At 44.7% G+C, this 22,504-nt stretch overlaps 1 protein-coding gene, 1 long non-coding RNA gene and 2 other non-coding genes across 5 annotated transcripts; 1 reads left to right on the top strand and 3 right to left on the bottom strand.

Moving 5' to 3' along the window:
* Positions 1-1,795: 1,795 nt before the first annotated feature.
* LOC135325774 (uncharacterized) lies at positions 1,796-7,302 on the bottom strand. Its single transcript, XR_010386556.1, has 3 exons — positions 6,733-7,302; positions 2,982-3,081; positions 1,796-1,848 (listed from the first exon to the last, which is right to left on the bottom strand). It is a non-coding gene; the product is annotated as an uncharacterized LOC135325774 (long non-coding RNA).
* Positions 7,303-8,293: 991 nt separating this feature from the next.
* LOC112990522 (oxygen-dependent coproporphyrinogen-III oxidase, mitochondrial) lies at positions 8,294-19,337 on the top strand. Of its 2 annotated transcripts, none has more exons than XM_026112330.2 (7): positions 8,294-8,765; positions 9,098-9,238; positions 9,958-10,068; positions 11,059-11,200; positions 13,558-13,776; positions 15,609-15,713; positions 17,655-19,337. In XM_026112330.2, exons 1-7 carry the CDS (start codon positions 8,324-8,326, stop codon positions 17,740-17,742), a joined length of 1,248 nt encoding a protein of 415 aa, XP_025968115.2. In that variant the 5' UTR covers positions 8,294-8,323; the 3' UTR covers positions 17,743-19,337. The 2 variants fall into 2 exon arrangements, with proteins under 2 accessions (XP_025968115.2, XP_064359841.1); XM_064503771.1 differs by lacking the exon at positions 17,655-19,337 and adding an exon at positions 16,735-17,451.
* Positions 19,338-20,763: 1,426 nt separating this feature from the next.
* On the bottom strand, positions 20,764-20,835 carry TRNAD-GUC (transfer RNA aspartic acid (anticodon GUC)). Its single transcript has one exon. It is a non-coding gene; the product is annotated as a tRNA-Asp (tRNA).
* Positions 20,836-21,665: 830 nt separating this feature from the next.
* On the bottom strand, positions 21,666-21,739 carry TRNAI-AAU (transfer RNA isoleucine (anticodon AAU)). The gene has a single exon. It is a non-coding gene; the product is annotated as a tRNA-Ile (tRNA).
* Positions 21,740-22,504: the final 765 nt, after the last annotated feature.

The following is a 22,504-nucleotide window of genomic DNA, read 5'->3' as shown; positions in this document are numbered from 1 at the left end:
TGTGCACATTTCAAGGGCTGAACCAGACCCCCCAGTACCATTCCTGCCTCAGGGGACATGGCAAGTCCCACCAGCCCATTCCTAGAAGTGCTTCTTGTGCACAGGAAGCTCAGTGCACAAGAAGCACTGGTACCAGATGCTCTTGTACCAGAACCAGATCCTCTTGCTGAGTTTCTTGCAATCCTGCTCAAACAGGATTATCCCACCTGATCTCCTGCGATCCCTTCTTGCAGCTACACCTCTGCAGCTCATTCTCCTGCCAGCCCCACGACCACCCATGAGGTCTGTAGGGTAGACCTGGAAATCACAGGCTGTGGGATTGCCCGATTGTCATAGAGCCTAAACGAGGCTTGCTTCTCCACCCACTGACCACCCTCCTCTGTGCCAGGGGCTCCTTCTCCTGGAGACAGCTGGAGACCCCATGGCTAATACTTCGCATGGCCTGAGTAGGGGGATGCCACAGCCCAGCAGACCCATCAGCAGCAGTCCCCATGATGCCACTGTAGCCACCCCACTGTCCCCATGGAGCGCACAGGCTTCCTCAACTGCTGGCCTGTGCAGACACAAGACAGGCAGGTCTTCCCCAAGCTTGGATCTGCTCTCAGAACGCGCCCATCCACGTGCCAAGCTCCTGGTGGACAAGAAGACAGTGAGCTTGGGGCCACTGCTGGAGCCAGGATGTAGGGATCAGACAGTGCTTGGCCTGATCAGCCTGGCAATTTTACATACATTTCTTTAAAGGCACAGTCCTCACTGACACTCAGGAAACGAGTCCCACATGTCAGGTACTCATTGCACCAAATAGTGCCTTTGGATCCTTCAGAATGATAAGCATTTTGAAAATGGAAAAAATATAGATGAATAAACTCAAAATCCAATGAGGTTTCTATGCTGAGGTAAAAGATCTCATTCTCCCCTACCCTGTCCTGCATTTCATATCCACCCTGCAGGAGAAAAATGACTGTATAAGATTTAAACTGATGGAGAAAATTGGGCTTGATAGTTAGATCTGGTCATTGAATAATAACAATTGCAAAACTTGTAGTTATAACTTTCATGAACTAATAGCATGGGAAAAGAGTATGTGTGAGGAGTGCTGGGTTTTGTTTTTTAGACATGAGTAGTTTTGGAGGTGCTGCCTTTACTTTTCAAAGGAAATGATAACACTTCTGAAGAGCTTGCTTACAAATGCAGATACTTATTTTCAAATACTGACAAGAAAATTAATCACATAATTTGTAGTCTCTTACTTGACAGTAATTAATGCAATTAACATGCCTTATCATTAGTTTTCTTGAGGCCATGCAGGAAAACCTGCATCTTCTTTTCCTTGAAAGCCCTGCCTGACCTTATCCCTGCAGTACACTTCAAGGGCAAAACTACAATGGTGTATTAAGCTTATGGTTTCACAAGACAGTAAACCTGGCCCACCCATAACGAGGTTGAAAATGCCACAGCCAGGAACCATCAGGAGTCCAGAACTGACAGCTTCTAAGTGGCCACAACACTCCTTTGCTGTACTCTGATTCTTATACTGGTCATCTTCCTTGTCAGCAAGGGTGAGCATAGCACCTATTTCCACGGAAACTGCCTTCCCCGTCCTAAAACTGTCTCTCCTGTTGATTCTCCACACTTGCTTTGAAACCCTCCCTGCTGATGCCAGAGTGGGCAGTGGCACTGCTGCAGCTACATTTTGACTAAAATTTCTATTTTAATAACTGCAACTGTTAAAAAAAAGCTGAATAGTATACAATGTTTACTTACATGTTTCTTACAGAAGTGTGATCCACAAGTGTAGACTGTGAGATTCCCTGATTTTTTGTATCTTGAAGACTGCAGCGAACTGTACTAAACAAGTGTGAACAATTACAAAATGTTACTGGTTTTAATATGATTTAGTGCTATTGATTAAAGATGAAATAGAACCTAATGACACAGCTTTCATCCTGCCACTATGTCTTACACCAACAAAGGTTCTGGACGCACAAGATACGGTGACAGTCCTGAAGCTCTTGCAACCCAGCAACTTGGGTTGCTGGGGTTACCACAGCCACAGTGAGAAATTTTAGCACCTGGGACACTCTCCGGCTTCTTGTCTTTCCCTGTTACAATTTCTTCCCAGAAATAGCCAGCAGGCACTCCTTCCAGCAGCCTTCCAGCATGCTCATTCTCTCTCACGTTTCACACTCCTAGGTGTTCCTCCTAATCATCGCTCCCCCTGTGGACTTTGGTGGTGGAAAAAGCTCCTAGGGTTCAGGCCTATTTGCCTTTTTGCTCCTCAGAGAGGCAACGAGGTGGGAACTCCTGTGTCACCCTGCCTTTGCGATAGCTCTGTTCAATACTACTGTCTTGCTACAAATACTTAGGAAGATGCAGAGATAATTCATACTAACAGTGTGAGGTTTTGCCCATGCTCCATGGGCTCAATACTAGGTGGTGAATTATGAATCTCACTGTATATTTTGGCTCACCGTTTCTCAGTGCTCTCAAGTTCATGACTTAGTAGTTTCTGAAAAACAAAAGTCCAAAAGTTTCTTGAGCACCTCACCTTCACCATAAAAATGAAAAGTGCCTCCCTTACAACTTTATATGATTCATGTCTGCTTTTTGCAAAAGGTTAACAGCAAATGTTTGGTCCTGGGAGAGTGGGAGACCAAGATCTTATTTTACAATTTGATAAAACTTTTAGTGCTGTCTGATGCCCTTAGAATCAAGACTTCTTGATAGGCACTGCTGAACTTCAGGGAGCAGAAGCTCATGATTTTAGATCCACAAATCTGAAGTTCAATCCTTATAGTTACACAGGAGGATTTCAAAGACTACAAACCTCTGGAGCTCAGTACAGCTGCCCAGTCAGTAGGGCAGCTTCAACCACATTATCACAGTGTATGTTTGTTACTCAGGAATGGCTACAGACACAAGTCTCTTAAGACCTGTGAGTTAACTCATCTGGCCCTTGCACCCAACTGTAAACAACGTACCGATTATTCCAGGGAAGAAGTAAGGGTGTGTATTTTGGCTTCAGAGTGGACTTTCATAACAGCGAACATTACAGTTAGTCTGTATAAACGGCTACAGTGGCTGCAAGAAGAAAATAAATATTATGACACTGGGGCAGGGAAATACTGTGTTTGACCTGGGTCTTGGTATACAAAATGAAACAGAGAATCCAGTCCAATAGATCACTTCTACTCATTCGTCCCCTCTCCTTGGAAGCCAGGAAAAGCTTTGCCTTTTTAGCCCTGATGAAGCCACATGTGTAATAGCTATGCCACAGGTTTTGGATAATTCTTGGTATTTTGTGAAGCTGGTGTTATGTAAGTCTGAAAGCAGAGCTGAAGGGCCCAGAAGAAGTGGGAAAACAAGAGAGAGACCTCTCATTGCAAGGAATACTGCATACGTGGTCCAGGATACTTGTCCATTTCCAAAGGAGGTTGCATACAACGTGTTTTGTGGCCTGACTGCTGGGCTGAAATTGCTTCAGGAGGTAGACTGAAGGAATTTTGGCACAGCAGTTTCTTTTTCTGTAGCCCCCTTCTCCTTATACCCAGGACAATCAATTCTGCGTTAATGAAAAACAGAAGGAAAAAAAAGGGCGATTAGTATGAACCCATGATGCAGGCAAACTGTTGAGATTACAGATATAGAAGGAAAGGTTTTCACTGTTTCTTATGACCTTCACATCACCTACCACTGTCAGCTCAGTGCCCAAAGCTTTTACTTCTGTCTTTGACACATACTGAAATATTAACTTCATTCAACTTATTCTGTCATGCAAAACCTTTGTGGCAACCTGTGTTAAAGAGGAGTATTCTTCCAACTTTGCAGGTTCTTGGCATCACTTTGAAGTTACAATCAAGGCTTTGTGTGATACAGTAAATTGGATGAGATTGGCTCTTTTAACTTTAGAAGCAACAGTAATGCCAACTTGATGGGAAATTTTTCTGTTCACAAGGAATCCTTTTCTTCCAATTTTCTGATAAGCTACTGCATTAACTGAGTACTCGAAAGTATCAGCCTCAGTTAAAGCACTGTGTCTGTCTCAGTCTAATCAGACTTGATCGTGCTTCACTACCTTGGAACAGGCCATGTCCCTCGTTCTTTTGTTAGTGCTCTATTTGTGCATAAATACTCACAGAAAAGAAAAGACAGACAGGAGCTAAATACACAGTGCAGAGAAGCTCCAGGGCTTTTTTTAAAAGTAGAAGTAAAAAAAAAAAGAACAAAAAAACAACAAAAAAAGAAAGTTAGCAATATTCTTTTCTTCACTGCAGGTCGCCTTAAATAAAAATGTGGTCAGGAATCCAGTTCTTCAAATCTTCTTCTTTAAGGTTTACATTAGTGACAGTTGTGGCTACATAGTAGCTGCAGACAGCTTCACTCTCAAAAAAAGTGCACTCCAGTACCCTCACTATCACATTACATACGGATATGAAGAACATCAAAACGGATGACCCACTAAGTGCAGCATTCAGTCAGCTCTTCCTGTAAATTTTCAGCCAGACATTTAAAACTGACTCAAAGATTTTGAAGGGAAGTAAGGACCTTGGAAGTCCTGCTTTCAGATTCGGCAGCAAGTGCAGGAGGCTGGCCTGACCTAAAGTAGTTGCAGCAATAGAAATTCTGACCAGATATGAGAAAAAAAAATTCCGCTTGGGGCGTGATGCAGTGCTGGAGCCTGGGCAGCGTGAGGAAACTCCCTCCCTGGAGATTTTCCAAATGCAGGTGAAGAAGGAAAGCCCCAGATACCTCATCCAGCTCTGGAGCCAGCCTTGCTTTGAGCCCCTGGGGATTAGGCTGGAGACCACGGGAGGTCCCTTCCGGCCTGAATGACTCTAAGACTGCAGTTTGGAGTCACTGAGTGCCAGGGAAGGGGCAGGTCTGCCATGCCCTCTTGTGTTGAGAGCGCCAATGCAGTGTGCACAAACCACCTGAACAAGGCCCACAGTGGAGACGAAGGCCTGGGGCTGGTGGAGCCAGGTTTCCCAGCTGGTCACTGACCACTCAAGCCACTGATGGAGTTATGTCTCCTGGAGAGGCTTGAAACAGGAGAAAAAAAGAAAACTGAGAAGGAATGCAAGGATAATCCTCCAGCAGAGGAGACAGCATGGCGTAGGACATGAGTGAGAGAGAGCAGGGCCCATCCAAGCAGAAAGAGCGGGGAAAGGCTCTAGAGCAAGGCTATATGAGGGCAGAAGCATAAACAGAGCGAGATGAATGGAAGGAAGGATAATAAAGACGACGGCAGGTCTGTGAGTAGGAAAGAACAAGTGGGGAGATCTGAGGAGCGCTGAGTCCAGAACAGCAGAAACAATGACAGTAGATAACACAAACAGCATTTTTGTCTAATTTAGGGCTGCAAGAAGGGATGAAGCAAGGATGCCCAGAAGGTGAACTCTCTAATGAAGGAGAGAGGTTATACTGGACCAAGCTCAGGACAGGAGTGTTTCACTAAAGGCTTCACTAAAGGACACAGCCTGCAGGGGAGGACAGAGCAGCAGGCACTCTGCAGCAGAATGAGCTGTGCAAAGTACAATTTTCAAAACAAAATCACATACAGCAGCGCTTGCTTCGTCCTCCACTGAGAAACACAAACCACATACAGATATACCTGCAAGATTTCCATGCACTCTGAGAGCAACACAGTCCAGGAAAGCAGGCACTGTTTGAAAATAATCTAATATAGGCTGAACCTGGGTCTCGTGAATGCTGCCAACCAGAGTGTACTGCCCAACACTGGAGAAACTAGATCTCCATGGGATGGCTTGTACCACTGAGCTCTATCACAGGAGGCACTTTTGAGGCTTGCCTCCATAAAAAATTGTCTAGACTACCTTATATTTAATTAAAGTGGTGCAAATCCCCATATGGTTAGGTTCTATGGACAAAGGTATCTAAGTAGGAAGAATTCACATAGCCTTTTGAACATCTTTAAGTAACTTCATTTAAAATTGAATTTAAAATTATACAAGTGAAAATTCTCTCTCACACACAAGCCTTTCTTTAGTAATTCAGTTATTTTCCTCTCTCGCGCTCTGCTGCTCCATCAGTCCCCAACATTCATAAGCCCCGCACAACAGGATGATAATTTTTCAATTTAAATACATTATACCCATACAAACTAATTTACACCTGCCAATTTATACCTTTACCTTAGTTCTGATTTATGCTCTTTTTTTTTGACGTTAGGAACACTTCTTTTTCTCTTCCCTCTCTCAGCCCACAGCATGCACTTACTGGGACACAGGGCTGTGATTCAGTTCAAACTCTCTGCTAAAAAATCAGTAACACTTGACACACATTACTGTCACTGAAGTGTATAGTTGTCCCTTTCTTTGGTCAGCAATAAGTTCCCCAGGCTAGCAGTACAAAAATTTACCCCTGGTGTCCAGAAACAATACAGCGCAGAGAACAAGGTATTATTAATCAGAGTTTGCACTCAAATTAATATGGAAACATTAATGAAATGCTCAGCAACATGAATGCATTTTACATGTCTTTTGGTCTCAGAACTTATGTATTCTTTGCATTACAGTAGCGTCTAAATCCTACAAAAAGAACAGAGCTTCACTGCAATAAGTACCATGGAAGTGGGCATGATGCGCGTTGGTTATCATGAAAATGTTTAGGTAAATCCAGTGGATGCAGCTTGAGAAGAAACTGAGCTATCACAGCAATCTGGGACAAGGAAATGTGGAAGGAGCTGCCTTGTGCCTAATTAAGCAGACTTACCACAGCCCATAAGGATGGTAGTGCCCTTCTCCCTCAGCCACAGCACTCTCCTTGAAACAGCAGATGCTGTGCTCGCTTGTATCACCAGTGGTTCAGGTCTCCTGGCACATCCTGTCCTCCCACAGGCCTCAAAAAGATCCTGCCCTCCAGATGATGGCAGAAAAGAGTCCAGCTCAGAGATCTCCTTCCCTTCATACTCCCAGAGCTTCTGCAGCTTCACAGCATCCTCTGCTGCCAAAGAGCAGAATCAGATGAGAAGTGAGGAAATGCACTAAGCCTTCAAGTGGACATTATTGCTTCACACAGACGACCATAAAATTACTCTCTAATGAAAAGAGCCAGATAATGAATCCCTGAGAACCACCCTTGAGGCTGATCTGCTCTTGAGTACTACAGATGTAGATCAGTCCTGAAATGACAGGAACCCACCATTTCCAAGAAAGACCCACACCTGGGTACAAACCCTGCAGGGTTGGGGTTTTGAGGCAGCTTTTATTTATCTCAGCCAAACCCTGTTGTGGGCTCTCAATCAATGTCAGATCTAATAAATATCTCCACTTATTAGAAAATAATCATAAGTTTGTTTTAAAAAATAGCTAGCAAACAACTATTAAACTATTAGTAAACAAACTATTAGTTAGTTAAAAAAGCGCTAGTAAATCTGCTGCTTGAAAGAAAACTCTCATAGCTCGGTTCAGCACAGTACCATCATCCACTGTTGCACTGTCTCTTACGTGTCTGCTTGAGAAATAATGTGGCTTTATTTGTTCATTAAAGTCTTTTGTCATTGTCCTAGTTGGTTAATTGTGCTGCCCCACAATTGGTGTAGTTTCCCACTGGCTTCAAGGCAGCTGAGAAAGCAGATAATACTGGATGTGGTACCATCAGCTGCAAGAAAAATAACACCTGACATCTACCGGAATTTTAAGTGGGTACGTTTCAACATTTGCCCCTATATTAACTCATCTGCTTATTACTCTGAATTGTCATTTTGTTAGAACAAGGCAGTGCTTTAATTTTAGAGAGAAAGAAGAAAGCATAAGCATGTGCCGGCTGAAATCAGTAGGAAACATGCTCACCAGTTTAAACTGGAAGAAAACTATTAAAAAAGAAATAAAAGAAAAACAAATAATAAGAAAACTATACTCTGTGGATCTATACCAATAAAATATAACTGACTTGTTTAAATGTCAAATTCCATGTTTTTTTGAGGAGTGCAAAATTGTTCTTAGCTTCCATTTCATTTCTTCCCCTTTTTGTGATCCGGCACCCGGCTTGCACCTGCCGCGATAAATAGGATTACAGCTCCTGGCTCCCCGCAGAGACCCGGGCGGGGCGGCAGCGCCGCCGCGAGGCACTACAGCACCTCGGCCCTTGTGTGTACAGGCGCGGACGCACACAGCCACGCACACATAAAGATGAATAAACATACACATACGCACCCACGCGTCGCGCCCCGGCCCCTCTCCGCCTCCGCCCGGCCCCCGATCTCGCCCCGGCCCCGCCCCCTCTCCGCCCCCGCCCCCTCTCCGCCCCAGCCTCGGCCCCGGTGCCTCCCCGCCCCGCCGGCAGCCTGGCGCTGGTGCCCGACATGGCGGCCGCCGCGCAGCTGCTCCGTGGGGCCGCCCGGGGCTCGCCCGCCCTTGCCGCCGCCGCCGCCGCGGGCCGCCGTGCGCTGGGCTCCGCGCCGCCGTGGGGGGCGGCGGGCTGGCGGCGGCGGCGCTCGGCGCTGGCGGCGGCGGCGGGGGCGCTGGGCGGGCTGGGGCTGGCGCTGGGGCTGTGGCGGCGGCGAGCCGCGATGGCGGCGGGGGAAGGCGGGCCGGGGGCGGCGGCGGAGGAGGAGGTGCGGCGGCTGTGCCAGGGCTTCATGGCGCCGCCGGTGAGCGGGCCGCAGGAGCTGTGGCGGCGGCGGCGCGACATGCGGGGCCGCATGGAGCTGCTGATCATGGAGACGCAGGCGGAGGTGTGCCGCGCCCTGGCGGCGCTGGACCGCGGCGCCGCCTTCGCCGTCAACACCTGGGAGAGGAAGGAAGGTCGGGGGGGCCGGGGGCAGCGGGGTGCCGGCCGGGGGAGCGGGGTGCCACGAGGTGCCCGCGCTGCTGTCACAGGCTTAATAAATCCGCACGTTTCTCCCGTCGGTGTCTCCTGCCCGTTGACCACCAGGCTGCTGCTGCTGTAATGTGATGCTATAACCTAACACGCCTTGAGGAGACACCTGCCCCACGGGGTGCTTTGGTGGCAGCGGGACAGGGTCACCCCGCTGGCCTGAAGCGCTCCAGCGGATGCACGGGGTGAGGGTGGTTTGGGGGTGCAGGGGTAACCGCGGCACAGGGGTGACCCTGGCGCGGGGCACTTGCTTTGGCAGGTGGCGGTGGCATCAGCTGCGTGCTCCAGGATGGGCACATCTTCGAGAAGGCGGGTGTCAACGTATCCGTAGTGTTCGGGAACCTTTCCGCAGAGGCTGTGCAACAGATGAAAAGCAGGAAAACGCTGAAGGATAAAGATGGTAAGAAGTCTCACAGAAGAGCTAGGGAACTGTGACACGTTTATAAACTTACTCTTTTAGGGATGGTTTGAAAGCAGAGCCAGGCCTTTGCGCTCAAGCAAAACATAAAGGCCAAACTTATAAAAGTATTGCAATGTCAAGGAGGGAAGATTTCATTTATAACCTCGTGGTTCCTAACCGTTAAGCATTTCACACAGACTTCCACATCCCTGAAAAACTGGTATCAGGATGTTTCTCTCTCTGCCTTGCTGCTTTAAGCAGTGTAGTGCAGTCACAGGTCATTTTTTAAATAATGGCATTGTGGTTCAACAGTGGAATGGCATGTGAATTACTCACTAAAAAAGGGAGAAAAACAAAAAGTCCTGAAGGCTAAAGAGGATTTATTGTTGTTATGACCTGAATTGACAGCTGTAAAGTAAAAGGGTAGTTCTGAGGGCAGAGTGGGGTGGAAAGCACTTAGAAGTGCTTCACACTTTAAGTGGCCTTCATCTAATGTGTGCTCTAACATATTTTTTGTTGCATTTTAGGCCCAGTATAAAAATGTATTTATTTTTTTCTGAGGCGCATTAAAACACTTGTGTGTGGGAGTAGATTGCGCTTGGATTGATAATTATGTGACACAACATGAGAAACTTTCAGATAGTAGAACAGTAGCTTGGAAGCTGGGGATAAATAGTGAGGTTCTTCAAATAACTTTATTTATGATCATCTTTCTCTAGGGAAACTGCCTTTTTGTGCTATGGGTGTAAGTTCCGTTATCCATCCAAAGAATCCTCATGTTCCAACTGTGCATTTCAACTACAGATACTTTGAAATTGAGGAAGCAGATGGTAAGAATTGTAATTCAGTGAAATACATATGAAATGTATGACCTTGTATGGAGGAAGCGTGAATGCATTGTTACAGTAAGAGGCTGAGAACCAGTCCAGTTTTGTTCCTAGCTGTACCGATAATTTATTGTGTGGTACTGGATCTGTTAATCTCTGGGCTTCTGCTTATGCATTTGTAAAATGATTACAATGCTTACATCTACTACAGTAAAAGTGCTTGCAGCTTACTTTTTGCGAAGTACAATGGGGATTTCAGATTCAAGTAAAACTGTAAGGTGATTATAAATGTATGTAAAACATCTATTCAAAGAAGCAATTCTATGAGTTAATAGAAGAAAGGTCTGTCAAGGACTGATAAACATTCTGGTCAGGATACGCCTGTGTCTCAGAAGCTGGGCGGGCATTCTGTTAGAAGCATTGTTCTCTACTTGCGTTGTGGTTTTTTTCCTATGTTTCTGCAAATTGCTATTGTCAGAAGCAGAATTCTAGGCGAGGTGGTGTAACACTGAGTGGCAATCTGTATGTTACGACAGTACGTGCACCAGTGATTCAAATAGAAGCTCAAAGAGATTTTTCTTTGAATTATTTTATCAGAGTATTATGGCATGCAGTAAAATGTTAGTGGATTTTGGAAGTATCCAGGAAGTTGTGGTTTTCTTTCCTTATGTAAGCAATGAGCGGTGTGACAGTAGGCGTTGTCAGCCCTGCATCTTGTGAAATTGGCATCCTATAACATCTGCTAGTGAGAGCAACCAGTCCAAAAATATTGGAAAACTTCACTGCTTTGAGGTGTGTTTCATATCTTCTTGGAGTCACTGGTCATCACACTACCTTGAACTAGAATTTTCATGACTGCATGAGGGAGTGGATACAAACTGCGTAATGGCTTTGTATTGTGAAAATAGTTGTTAGTTCTTGGTCAACTGCTAGCAGTGCATTTCTGTTTGGAAGGTAATAAATAAATAATTGTTGCCTGCCTGTCTCCTACAGGGACTAAACAGTGGTGGTTTGGTGGTGGAACTGACCTCACTCCAACTTACTTGAACAAAGAGGATGCTGTACACTTTCACAAGACTTTGAAAGAAGCCTGTGATAAGCATGATCCAAAGCTGTATCCCAAGTACAAGAAATGGTATGCGGGGAGAGATGCACTTGGATTGTTTTCTGTGGGAGCAGGAGGTGGTATTGGATAGTTCCAGTTAAGTGTGTTCTAGGAACACTAGTTTCTAGTCTGCCTTTTGATAAGTATCAGGAGATCCTAATGAAAATCATCAGGTAAGTACTGGGACAAAATATATTCTGCAATTTGTTACTTACAAAGGCCTGAGTTTTTAAAACCAGAGGGCTGAAAACTATGATCCTACATCCATAGCCTGAATAAAAAATAAGCTGACTCTACAAGAAATTGTAAGCCCTTGTCTCTGCCACAGACCTCACCAGGCAACCTAAAAATTTCTTTTAGCCCCTGTTGTCAAACTAGGACAAGATTTTTGCCCTAGAAGCGCGTGAACTTGCACTAAATTCTGCTCACACTGAACTCATGGTAAATGCACATGACTTCAGTGTGAATTGTTGGGCCAGCACTGCAGTTTTGAAAATCTCGCTCCAGTTCCTCTGCCTTTATTCTGATGTTCATTACTTTTTTTGCTAGGTAAGTAAAGGAACTTGTTCTTAATGTAGAAGTGTCATAATTTTGATGGAGCTGCCTTTTTTTTTTCCCCCAGTGACACATTCAGTGAAAGTTCAACAACATATTCTCTAAGGATATAGACTTTGTATGTTCTTATTGAGTTGAGAGAGACAGTTGATGAAGTCCTTCATTGTTAGCTGGAGGCTTGCTGCTCTGTGTCTGATATCCTATCTGCTGCAAGCTATGGTATCTTGGAAGGAGCATTATTCTTTTGTAAGCTACCAGGTCTTGTCTGAGGACAGGAGATAAAGTGGGTGGTATAGCTTGGGTGTGAACTGTTAGCAGAGAAACACATCTTATCACTTTAAAACTATGGTCTCGTTCTCTGAGGAGTTTTTGCATGTAATTCTGAGTGCCTGCCTTAATGGTTGGGTTGTTGCAGATCCCTTTCTAGAGCAGTAAGCTGTCAAAGCCAACTGCCTTTTTTTGGTTCGAGAGGGGGACTTCTGTTCTTAATCTGAAGGCAGCTCATGGGAGGACTGCATTGTATCCCATGGACAAAGGCAGTTTTTCAGTCCCAGCAGAAGTGTTTGCTGTAAGCAGCAGCTGTGTAGGGGCATGCAGTTTTCACTTCCAGAGTAGTGTGAATCTCTGCTGACCCTATTTAGAGTTTCCGTGTTCCCACCTTTCTCAAAACAGAGAAGCTCTTGTTGCATTTGCCATGCTGTCTTCCTGATGGAACTTTAAAACTTTTATGTCAGGCTTGTTCTCTATTGCATTTCTGACTCAGCTTTTTTTCCCTAACTCTTCCTGTGGCCATTAAATAAAAAGCTAATTCTCCCAGTGAATAAAGAGTAACTTACATTATCTATAATATCTCCCCCTCTCTTGCTGTATAGTTACACCATTTATATTACTTTAGAAGCGTGATTGTGGATGGATACATGTATGGAATGCTAATACTAAACAAAGGCAGGGTTTTCTTGCTGTTGGTGGATTTTACCTACTACTTTGCCTCTGTTCCGTCCTCTGCTTGCAGGGCAGGGCATTGCTGCCCCAGCAAGTCAGAGAGGGAATGGATACAATGAATCAGCTAATTTACAGTAATTGCACACCTACACACTTTTCTACCAATAAATATAAAATTGATTAATTCCCTCATGTAAACTGTACAAACTTGAAAATGAGCCATGAACAGCCACTGGTAGAATCTCTCCATCTTTCAAGATTAACTATTAAAAAGCCTGCTTCCAGAGAAGGCTGCCACAGTTTTTTCCTTAAGTGGTGGTGGCTTTTTTATCTGGTCCTGAGTTTATAGGTTCTTTTAGTTTTGATGCAAAAAATAAAATAATTTTTTTCACCAAAATGGCAAAAAGGATAAAGAGATTCTCTTAAGAAATCTATTTCATGTTCTCCCAAAAACTGTACAAATAAATTAGGATTTGTGTGCAACTCTGTGAACAAAGTCTAGAAAGAGTTCTTAAGGTGAAATTTTGAACTTCCTCCTTGTAGATAGAGGATGTGGATTGAAATACTCCATGTGGAAGTATCTGTTATTTCAGAATCAGCTATGGCGTTTGAGTGTATGTATTCATTAACTATGCAGTGATGTGTAGCTCTGCATCAATCATCTTATCAGAGTTTTACTGCAAGTGAATGCAGGACTGCATTTTGGGTGGTCTTGTACTCTCCTGGCTCTCAGCAGCCAGTGGAAAAATGGGGCATCCAGCACACTGTAGGGAACTGACTTTTCGTCAGTATTTTGCTAGTGGCATCCTGTTCTGCGTAGCTGTTTGGAGTTCTGTTTGTTTCTTTGAATGTTGTGTACCAAATTCATAATTGTCTGCTGCCTCTTCTAGGTGCGATGACTACTTCTATATCAAGCACCGTGGTGAGCGAAGAGGGATTGGAGGCATATTCTTTGATGACCTGGACTCTCCCTCCAAAGAGGAAGTATTCCAGTTTGTGCAGAGCTGTGCCAAAGCCATCGTGCCTTGCTACATTCCCATCGTGAAGAAGCACTGCCATGACCCCTTCACACCAGAGGAGAAGCTATGGCAGCAGCTTCGCAGGGGGCGGTGAGTACTGAAGGAGCAAAATAGTGCATGGGAGGTGAACAAAACTGGAAAGGAAAGAATTGAACTCTTTTTCTGTGGTTGCAGGATTTATGACTTGACATGCATTTTATATTGTGTCATGATGTATGTTAAGTTTGCATGAGTAAGTTTGCCAGAGAGTTGCAACATCTTTATGCACAGAACTGCTTTTGATATCCAATGCTAGATTGCCGGGGAGGGTGCAAAGAAGGTACTAGCACAGCCTGGTCAATATTTCCCACTATCCTATGTCGCAGCACAAGCAACTCCTACAAAATACCACAGCTCCTCTCTGACTGCTTCAAAAGCTGGGAGAAGCTGCTACATTGTGTAGCAGGCAGGCATAGGGGTGCATGTGTGTTTGTTGTGTCCTGAATCCTGCACTCTCCTTCAGTCCCATGATCACATGAGGAACACAAAGGTGTCAGTAAGGGTGAGGGAGTCATGCTTCCTATTCAGAACTAAAGCTAAACCCCAATAGGCATGGCATAACTGCATCTTGGGTTGCTTTCAGCTTGTTAAGTATGTATTTACTCTCTGTGATCTTTTTCTTGGCATTGAAATGAGCACACAGTGAACTCTTTTGAATGTATAGAGGGCTTTTGTTTTTCCTGGCATAGTCTGAAGTCACTGTAAGTTTAAAGACTTTTAGAGGTTGCTTATTAATATGAGTAACTATTAGCACTTAAAAGCTTAACTACGTTGGTAGATAAAACAATTGCACTCCTCTATCTATCTCTATATCCTGTGGTGGTGTCAGTGTATGGAGAAATGAGAATCAACATGTACTTTGTGCAGAAATGGGGAATCTTTAGTTTCTGCCTTTTCTGCAAAGAAACTGAGCGAACCTGTGAAAGTGGTATAGAGAGAGAATGAGCATTCAAGTTTAGATCACTGTTCTGCAGCAGTTACTGGACTGTTCCTGAGACTGTTGGGCTTTGTGGGATCCAGTCTGTGGATGGGTTGTAACAAACTTGGTAAGGTTATATAAGGGGGAACAGGTCCCCTTTAAGTTACAGCCAGGACCAGCTCAGCCTGCTTATTTCTCTGTGTCTTTTTAGGTCATTGGGATAGGGAAAGCTCTCCAGTTCTGCAAGCAGATAAAGGGCTGCTCCTTTCCTGTACTTCTGTTAAACAGCACTGGCTATTAAGATTACGCCTACTGAATTGCCATTGCTCTGTTCCTGTGCTGGAGGCAGAAAACCACCTTTGCATTCCCCCTACTCTGGGACTTACAGGTCCCAGCCAGCACTATGAAGCTGTCTGACTTCTGCTGCTTTCCAGGCCTCCCCAAGAAACTGAAAAACTTGCTCTGATCTTGCTTCTGATCTGTGTTCCAGAAGGACCTTCAGCATGCAGAACTGCACAGGAGAGTTTTTCATGTGGCCATTTCCAGTTACTTTAAGACTCTATCTCTGCCACAACCATGCAAAACAGCACTAGTATAACCAAGCTAAATTTGATGGCATCAAGTTTACTAGCAGACTTGAGGCCTGGGAGAAGTGAGCTAGCACAGCACCTTGCCCAGTGCTCTCCATGGTTTGTCCATTCTTGTCTGTTAGAAACCTGCCGTCTTTAAAAGGGTTGTGAAGCAAGTAGCCAAGGCCATTACTTCCTTTGCTGTGTGGAGTCACGAGGTCACATTTTCTTTCCTACACAGAAGATGCTAGAGAACAGCTGGCCCCAAAGCGGTGTTCATTCTGTGACTGAACAAGGCAGAAAGACAGGCTGTTTTTATTTGCTATCTTCTAGTTGAAAAAGGTGCAAACAATTTCTGATAATAAACTTGTATTATATTTCTTTATTCCCCATAGGTATGTGGAGTTCAACTTGGTTTATGACAGAGGTACAAAGTTTGGCCTAGCAACACCAGGATCAAGAATTGAAAGCATTCTTATGTCTCTGCCACTGACTGCAAGGTAAGGGCATAGTTACATGGAGTTGCAGGCAGGCACTGTTCTTATTAAAATACTCTTGTCGGATTAAATAAAAAATTTGCCTTGGTGTCCAGTCTCTTAAAAATGGTTAGTTCATGCCTAATAAAAGAACAAGCCAAATATATGCAGGTGCTGCTCCGGTCTGGTACACTCACCCAACTGCCAATAATGTGTGGCCTCAATATTTTCTGGCAAAAAGTGTGCTTAGTACCTCTTGATATATTCCCCCCCCCCCCCCCCCCAAAAAAAAAAAAAAAAAAAGTTTTGTTTGGTAGCTCTTTGAAACCATGTGAACTTCTGACAGGCCTGACAAGCCTATGGCAAGGTGTTCCACAGTTACCTGTCCACTGTATGAGAAAGTGCCTCTTTGTTTTCTATTTGCACTTGATGATTTCATTTGACTTTTCAGTGAGTAACCAGCTTTTCTTCTTGTTTGTTGTCTCCATAATAGTTTGTATTTTACAAGATTCTGTTGTTCTTCGTTGTCCATTTTTCAGGCTGACAAGTCCTACTCTATTTAGTCCTTGTACAATAGCTGTTCCATACCTTTGATCGTATTTGCCACTTATCTCTAGGCTTGCATTTTACATATCCTTCCTGAACTGGTGATGAGGAACAGACAACAAAAGCTACATAGGTGTATGCAAGATGCAGGTGTGCTGCTGGCCTACTGATGTTTTTGTTCATTAGTCTTGTCATAATTCCTAATATGCTGTTTGCTGTTTTCCACTAGTGATAAGCATTGAGCTGGCCTTTCCACAGAACTGTTATGATGCCAAGATCTTTTCTGGCAATAAGAGTTAACTCAGTCTGTCACTGTGTATGTAACTTTTTTCTCTATGTGCATCGCTTTAGTTCAACAGCAAATTTCACCTACCGTTTTACTGCTCGGTTGCCTGGCTTGATATTAACTCTTCTTGACTGTCTTTTCTATCTTGTAAACGATCTTGCTTAATCTTGTAGCACAGCAACTCTGTCAGTTACTGCTTTTTACCCTTTCTAGGTTGCTTTTAGATATGCTGAATAGCACAGGACCTGTCACGCACTCTGAGACTCCTACTAGTGGCCTCCCTCCACTAGGAAAGTTGACCCTTGCCTGCTACCCTTTAACCATGAGAACAGTCCTCACCATGTAGCTTCATCCTGCTGCCAACACCAGACATGTTCCTGATGAGCTGGTGTAGCATAATCGTACTTCCTGACTTCATTGCTGGGATGGTCTTACCTGCTTTCATTCAGATAAATAGCTCACTTCACAGCATATATATGTTCTGGGGCAGGGGAGGGGGAGAGGAAGGGATAAAGTTATACCCATCCCTCCCTGATGGCTATTGCTGTCTTCCTCTGTATCATGCCTCTTGCCTGCTTTTTCAATAAAAAGTGGTCTCTCATCACCCTTATTTTTAAAACCAAGAATAAACATGGACTGGTAGTGCTTCCAGTCCAGCTTCTGGAAGAAACTCTCCTGGGCAGCTGAAAATACTGTGTCAGGGTGAAGTGACAGAATTTGAGGCTGGCAATTTCTCTCAGGTCTTGTGGTCTATCTTTTGTCAAGGTTCCTTTTGGATTCATCTTCCTCATGATATTAGCGTGTCAAAAAACAAGAGTTAAATCATCTCTGCAGTTAAACCTGCATGGATTAAGGGGTGAGGGGCATTATTCTTTTTTCTTTGTTCTTCCAGTCTTTCCAGAAGTTGAGATAAAGATCAAGTTAACATTTCTCCTGTCTCTCAAGTGTTATTATTTGGTTCTGGTTTTATTGAATTTAATGATTTGTAGGCATACCTGTCACCTGATGTGTGAGCATCAACTGTGTAACTTTGGCATCCTCAGAAAAGGCAACTCAAATCCAAGTGCAGCCCAATGTGGGACGGGAGGCAGCCAGCCAGGCAGTCTGAGTGATTGTTTCCCCTCTCCCTGCAGGTGGGAATACATGCACACCCCGCCAGAGAATTCAAGAGAAGCAGAAATCCTGGAAGTCCTGCGCAATCCCAAAGACTGGGTGCACTGATGCATATCATGAAGAAGACCAAATTACTTATATTTAGCCATTAAGAAAGAATAAGAACACCACAGACCAGCTGACTCAAACTGCCATTGCATGGCATTTTAAGATAGCTGTTTATACCCTTATCTGGTGCCTTAACAATGCTGTAGACTTGTCGTAACTTGCAAATACGTGAAGTAATTCTTTAAGAGCCAGCTGAAGAGCTCATGTTGCTACTGCTCCCGGTTGATGTTGCCTTGTGAAGGACTGGTGATACGCTCACAGAACTAGTGTGCATGTTCCAAGAACTTCCTCAACTGATCTGTCTGACTGCAAAATGACCTACTGTGAAGTGTTCTCAAGTGAAATGAAAGCATTTTCTGCATCGAAAAAAAACCCCTTTTTCCAGAATATGTGCTGAATGGCAGTGCTTACACTTGGAAAAAGACAGGATGATTTGGAAATATATATTTTTTTAAAGAACAAAGGGTGTATTTGGTATCATTCAAGCCTCCTTAGAATCTACTTTCAGTTAAGTACCACCTTTTTCACAACTTCCCAAGTATATTTTGATGTCATCCACACTGACTTGCAGGGGAAAAAAAAAGTGGCGGAGAAACTACTAGGGCTTCTTATTTTTAATCTTCCTGAAGAAGTTACACTGGTTGCTTTGTCTTGGGTATAGTCCATTGTGCAAATATACCTGTCTGTTACACAGACAAAATGTTAAGCTGTGTTTCACATCATTTCATTTGTCAAGGAAGCATGTTATTACAGTGTCTTATCAATATTTATACTGCAAAAGTCCTCTAAAATGTAGTAAGACTTGCCTTTGCTTGAACATGCTTTCTCACCATATTGAACTGAAATAAGGGCTGCCTTCTGAAGGGGAAATTGGTTCAGCTGCAGCTGAGTGTGATCCATCAGCTGATCTGGGAGATGAGCCTGTCTCCCCTTTCTCTTCTCCCTGACCTGTGAGAGCAGCCGTTAGGGCAGTATGCATTATGTATACCCAAATGGTCAAGAGTGGGCATTTATTGTTGAACTGTAAATGACTGCCTTTATGAGCAGAGGGAGACAAGTCTGGAGTTATAAACTCCTTCTTGCAGCTGTTTCAGTCAAATCATTATTTGTGAATGCTTAAATCCAGACCAGATTGTGTTTCTTTTGCTGACACTAAGTAACATTTTACTGTTATCAGAGCCTTATATATACCAGCAGGGCTTCTGAAATAATGGAGGTTATAGATTTACCAGTACCATATATGCAGCCTGTGCTGCTATCTGAATGTCTCATGTAAACATAAGGTGGTCGTAGTATGAGTAAACATGTAGTTTTTAAACCTAGTTCAGTCACATGATTGCAGCTTTGTGAGAATACAGGTTTCAGCCCGCTTTCCTGTGGCTTAGTCTGTAGCAATAAAAACAAATCTGATCTATACTTAGGGGAGTATCAGTTGTAGTAAAAGGGTGAAGCTAATTTATGCTGCTGCAACTTGTTTGCACAGAAAGTCTTTCAGTGGACTGTCTGTTTATTCCTTGGATATCAGGCCAATTTGGCCCTCCCACTTAAAAGCCCCAATTATAAGGAATAAAAGGCCCATCTTTGTTCTAGTGTTAGCATGTGTGTTGCTTTCTTTTCTTTGCTAGGATATTCATAATTTGATTATAATGTGAATAAAACAGCAAAAGCTGGAAATCCTTGTGGTGGTGGCTTCTCATAAGGAGCAAATGTGGAAATAGAGTTTGATACCATAAATATTTGCAGGAGCAAAACTGCATGCCAGAGGATACATGAAGCATTTCTGTGCAAGTAATCACTGGCTCTTGAGAATTTTTGAAGCTAGTTAAAATTGGATACTCTGCTTGTAAGAAAGAGGAGTCTGAAAATGGTAACAGGAAATTCTAAAGACTTAGAAACTAGGAAAAAAAAACAGAATTCCAACATTTATATGGTAGGCTGGTTGCTTGAGATTTTTGGGACGGATTAAAGTTTTGGTCAAACACATTATAGGAGTGGAATGGGTTTCAGCACTTTGTCTTCTTGCGGAGCTAAGGATCTCCTGAGTTGGTGGCATGTGATGCCACTGAGGTTAAGCAGAGCCAATGTGCACGTGGCTTCACAAAACAAATCTCCACCCCAAAAACCTCTTCTGTGAGTTGGTTTTAAACTGAGGTTTGAGATATTCCACACTGTATAAATCAGTAGAAATAAAAGCAAGACCAGAGCAGAGTTTCATTTCTACCAGAGTAGAAATAAAAGCAAGACTAGTCAAATAAAATAGACCCTGCACCAGCCACTTTCAGTGGAAAGCCTGACTTTAGGTCTTCATTAGTAGTAACTTTTAAAATTTATAGCGCTAACTCCCAGAATCAGTGAATCCCTATCTGTTGGCAGTCTGCATTTTTCTATTGGTATAATTCCTTTCTGTTGCTATCAGCAACTTTGTGGGCTGTTAACAGAACATGTGAAATCATGCTGGTAAGGGAAAAGTTACTTTTTAAGCAAGGTTTTGAGAATCATGGGAGAGCAACTATGAAGGCTGATGAGACTGACAGTTACATGGTTTTAGGGTGTGCCTTGGTGGCATGACTTAGCCAATCAAAGCACCTGCCTAGTAAACAGGAGATGCTGGGTTGCGGGTCCCAGTGGTGCCTGGCAGGAGGTGGAAGCTGGCTCTCCAGTTTCCTCCACGTGGCACAGCCTCGAGTATGGAAGGAAAGTGAAAAGGGTGGGTAAATGAGAGCGAGAGGGGAGGCCAGGACACAAAGCTTTGTCATGCTCAACCATAGCGGCTGCTCCGCAGGGAGGCGGCCTGGGCAGTGGACAGGAGGCCGTGCGTCCTCCGCTTCAATCCTTTACAGGGCTCAGTGCTTCCTTCGGGCCCACCTGCCGCACTGCTCTCCACGCGCATCGGGCTCTGAGGGCACGCGCGGCCGTTGCTCGTCAGTCCCAGCAGCTCTAAGGGCACGCGCGGCCGTTGCTCGCGAATCCTAACGACTCTGAGGGCAGGGCCAATCCAGGGGCAGAAAAAGGCAGCGCTCTCTCCCCGTCGGGGAATCGAACCCCGGTCTCCCGCGTGACAGGCGGGGATACTCACCACTATACTAACGAGGAGGGGGATAAAGCACAGTTTTAGCGTGTGCCAACAAATGGCTTCTACTCTTTGGTTGGTCTTTGCCTAGATTTTCATGCCTGAAAAGGGTTCATTGCGTAGCTAGCTTATGCCCTGCTGCCCTCTGCTCGTTGTCTCATGTATTTTGCTCCTCCTGAAACGAAGAGGAGCCCACAGCAGGGCCTGGTGAGCCGTGCTTCTTTGACTGCTCACAAGGGTAAGGACTACAGTGAGTACACTCGCTCTACAAGCTGGGAGTGAGAGTTTGTGTTGGCTGGTTCCAAGGGTGGTGGGTGGTAAGAAGAGCAAAGCAACGCAGGACCATCCTTTGCAGTTTTGCACTTAAATTCGTCCTCAGATCTAGTCGGTGGCACTAGCTGCAGTCCAAACTCTGTTCTTCCCGACCACAACAATGGGCTGCCTTCCTCCCCTCTCTGCTGCTACTGAGTACCTACTCTTTTGTGGAAACCAGGCCGCTTACAGCTGCTTCTCACTCTCCTGAGAGAGACTCTCCATATTCAGCCAGGGAGCTTAAAATGGGTTTTTCTCTTCCTGCTGGTGGGCAGGTGAATTAGCAGAGTAACAGCAGTTCTCGTAACCCTCCTTCCTTACTCTACTGATTTAAGTTTTTTTCCTTTTGTAAAGAAACAGCTAATATAGAGAACAGCGGTAAGGAAATCCTTCCCTTTGGCTAGTTTAATTCCTGTCTTACAGTTTCTCCTCGGGGGGGGGGGGGGGCGGGGAGGTAAAAGCCAGTTATTTCCTCCCCTAATGGCATCGGGGGGGAGGAGAAAAAAAAAGTAATTTCCTCTTCTAATGGCATCAAAACCAGTGGCCCGTACGGGGATCGAACCCGCGACCTTGGCGTTATTAGCACCACGCTCTAACCAACTGAGCTAACCGGCCAGCTGTAAAAGCTTTATTTTGCGCGTTCACCTCTCAGCCGTTACAGCAAGGAGCAGCCCGCCGAGCATGCTGCCTTGCTGGTGCGGAAGGCCACCTGCCCTACCCTCAGCTTTTGAATGCCCTTTTTTTTTGTTGTTTGTAAAATAACGTGTTGGAGACGTGTTTAGGAGCTTTTATAGGGCAGCACAGCCTCTCAGAAACACATCATAGCAGGCCCATGAGCAACGAATAAATGTTCAAATAATAGGAATGGGAGACAGAGAAGACTCTAGCTACCAATTAAAGCTAAACCTGTCTTTTCCTTGCACCTGCTTTCAATACAATTCATGAAACTATTGATCAAAAAATATTCTGCTTTGACTGTCCAAGCTAAAAAGAGAAATGGGGGCAGTGAAATGAAAACCGTTAAAGATTTTAACTTTTCTCTGTCTCTGTGAAGTTGCACACAGGAGGACGAAGCCGTGCCTATCGGGGCCTGTTCACGCTGGAGCACCGCATGGTGCTGGCAGCTTCGCCTCACACTACGGTGATAGCTGCTTCCGAGAGCCTGATGCACACCCAGGTCTCAAGTCAGGCTGGTGACCCAGCCCCAGTCCTAGTTTTTGGCACCCAGGTCCCCGCCCCAGCGCTCTGACTTCCCCGCTTGGTTTGCAAACGGCTTCGCTAGAAGCTCCTGACATGTCCTCCCTCCCCCGCTGGGGTTTCGTTCGGCTTCGGGTTTCAGCCTCCCAGCTCTCCTCAAGCCAGGGCCACGCGTGAGGAGCC

Source organism: Dromaius novaehollandiae, unplaced genomic scaffold (assembly GCF_036370855.1).
Source record: "Dromaius novaehollandiae isolate bDroNov1 unplaced genomic scaffold, bDroNov1.hap1 HAP1_SCAFFOLD_195, whole genome shotgun sequence".
Lineage (NCBI taxonomy): Eukaryota > Metazoa > Chordata > Aves > Casuariiformes > Dromaiidae > Dromaius > Dromaius novaehollandiae.
This window is presented reverse-complemented; position numbering and strand designations above follow the sequence as displayed.

Coding starts and splice junctions, on each gene's coding strand:
- LOC112990522 (XM_064503771.1), top strand. CDS start 8,324: ATGGCGGCCGCCGCGCAGCTGCTCCGTGGGGCCGCCCGGGGCTCGCCC. Junction 10,069..11,058: donor TGAAATTGAGGAAGCAGATG/GTAAGAATTGTA, acceptor TGTCTCCTACAG/GGACTAAACAGTGGTGGTTT. Junction 11,201..13,557: donor TATCCCAAGTACAAGAAATG/GTATGCGGGGAG, acceptor TGCCTCTTCTAG/GTGCGATGACTACTTCTATA.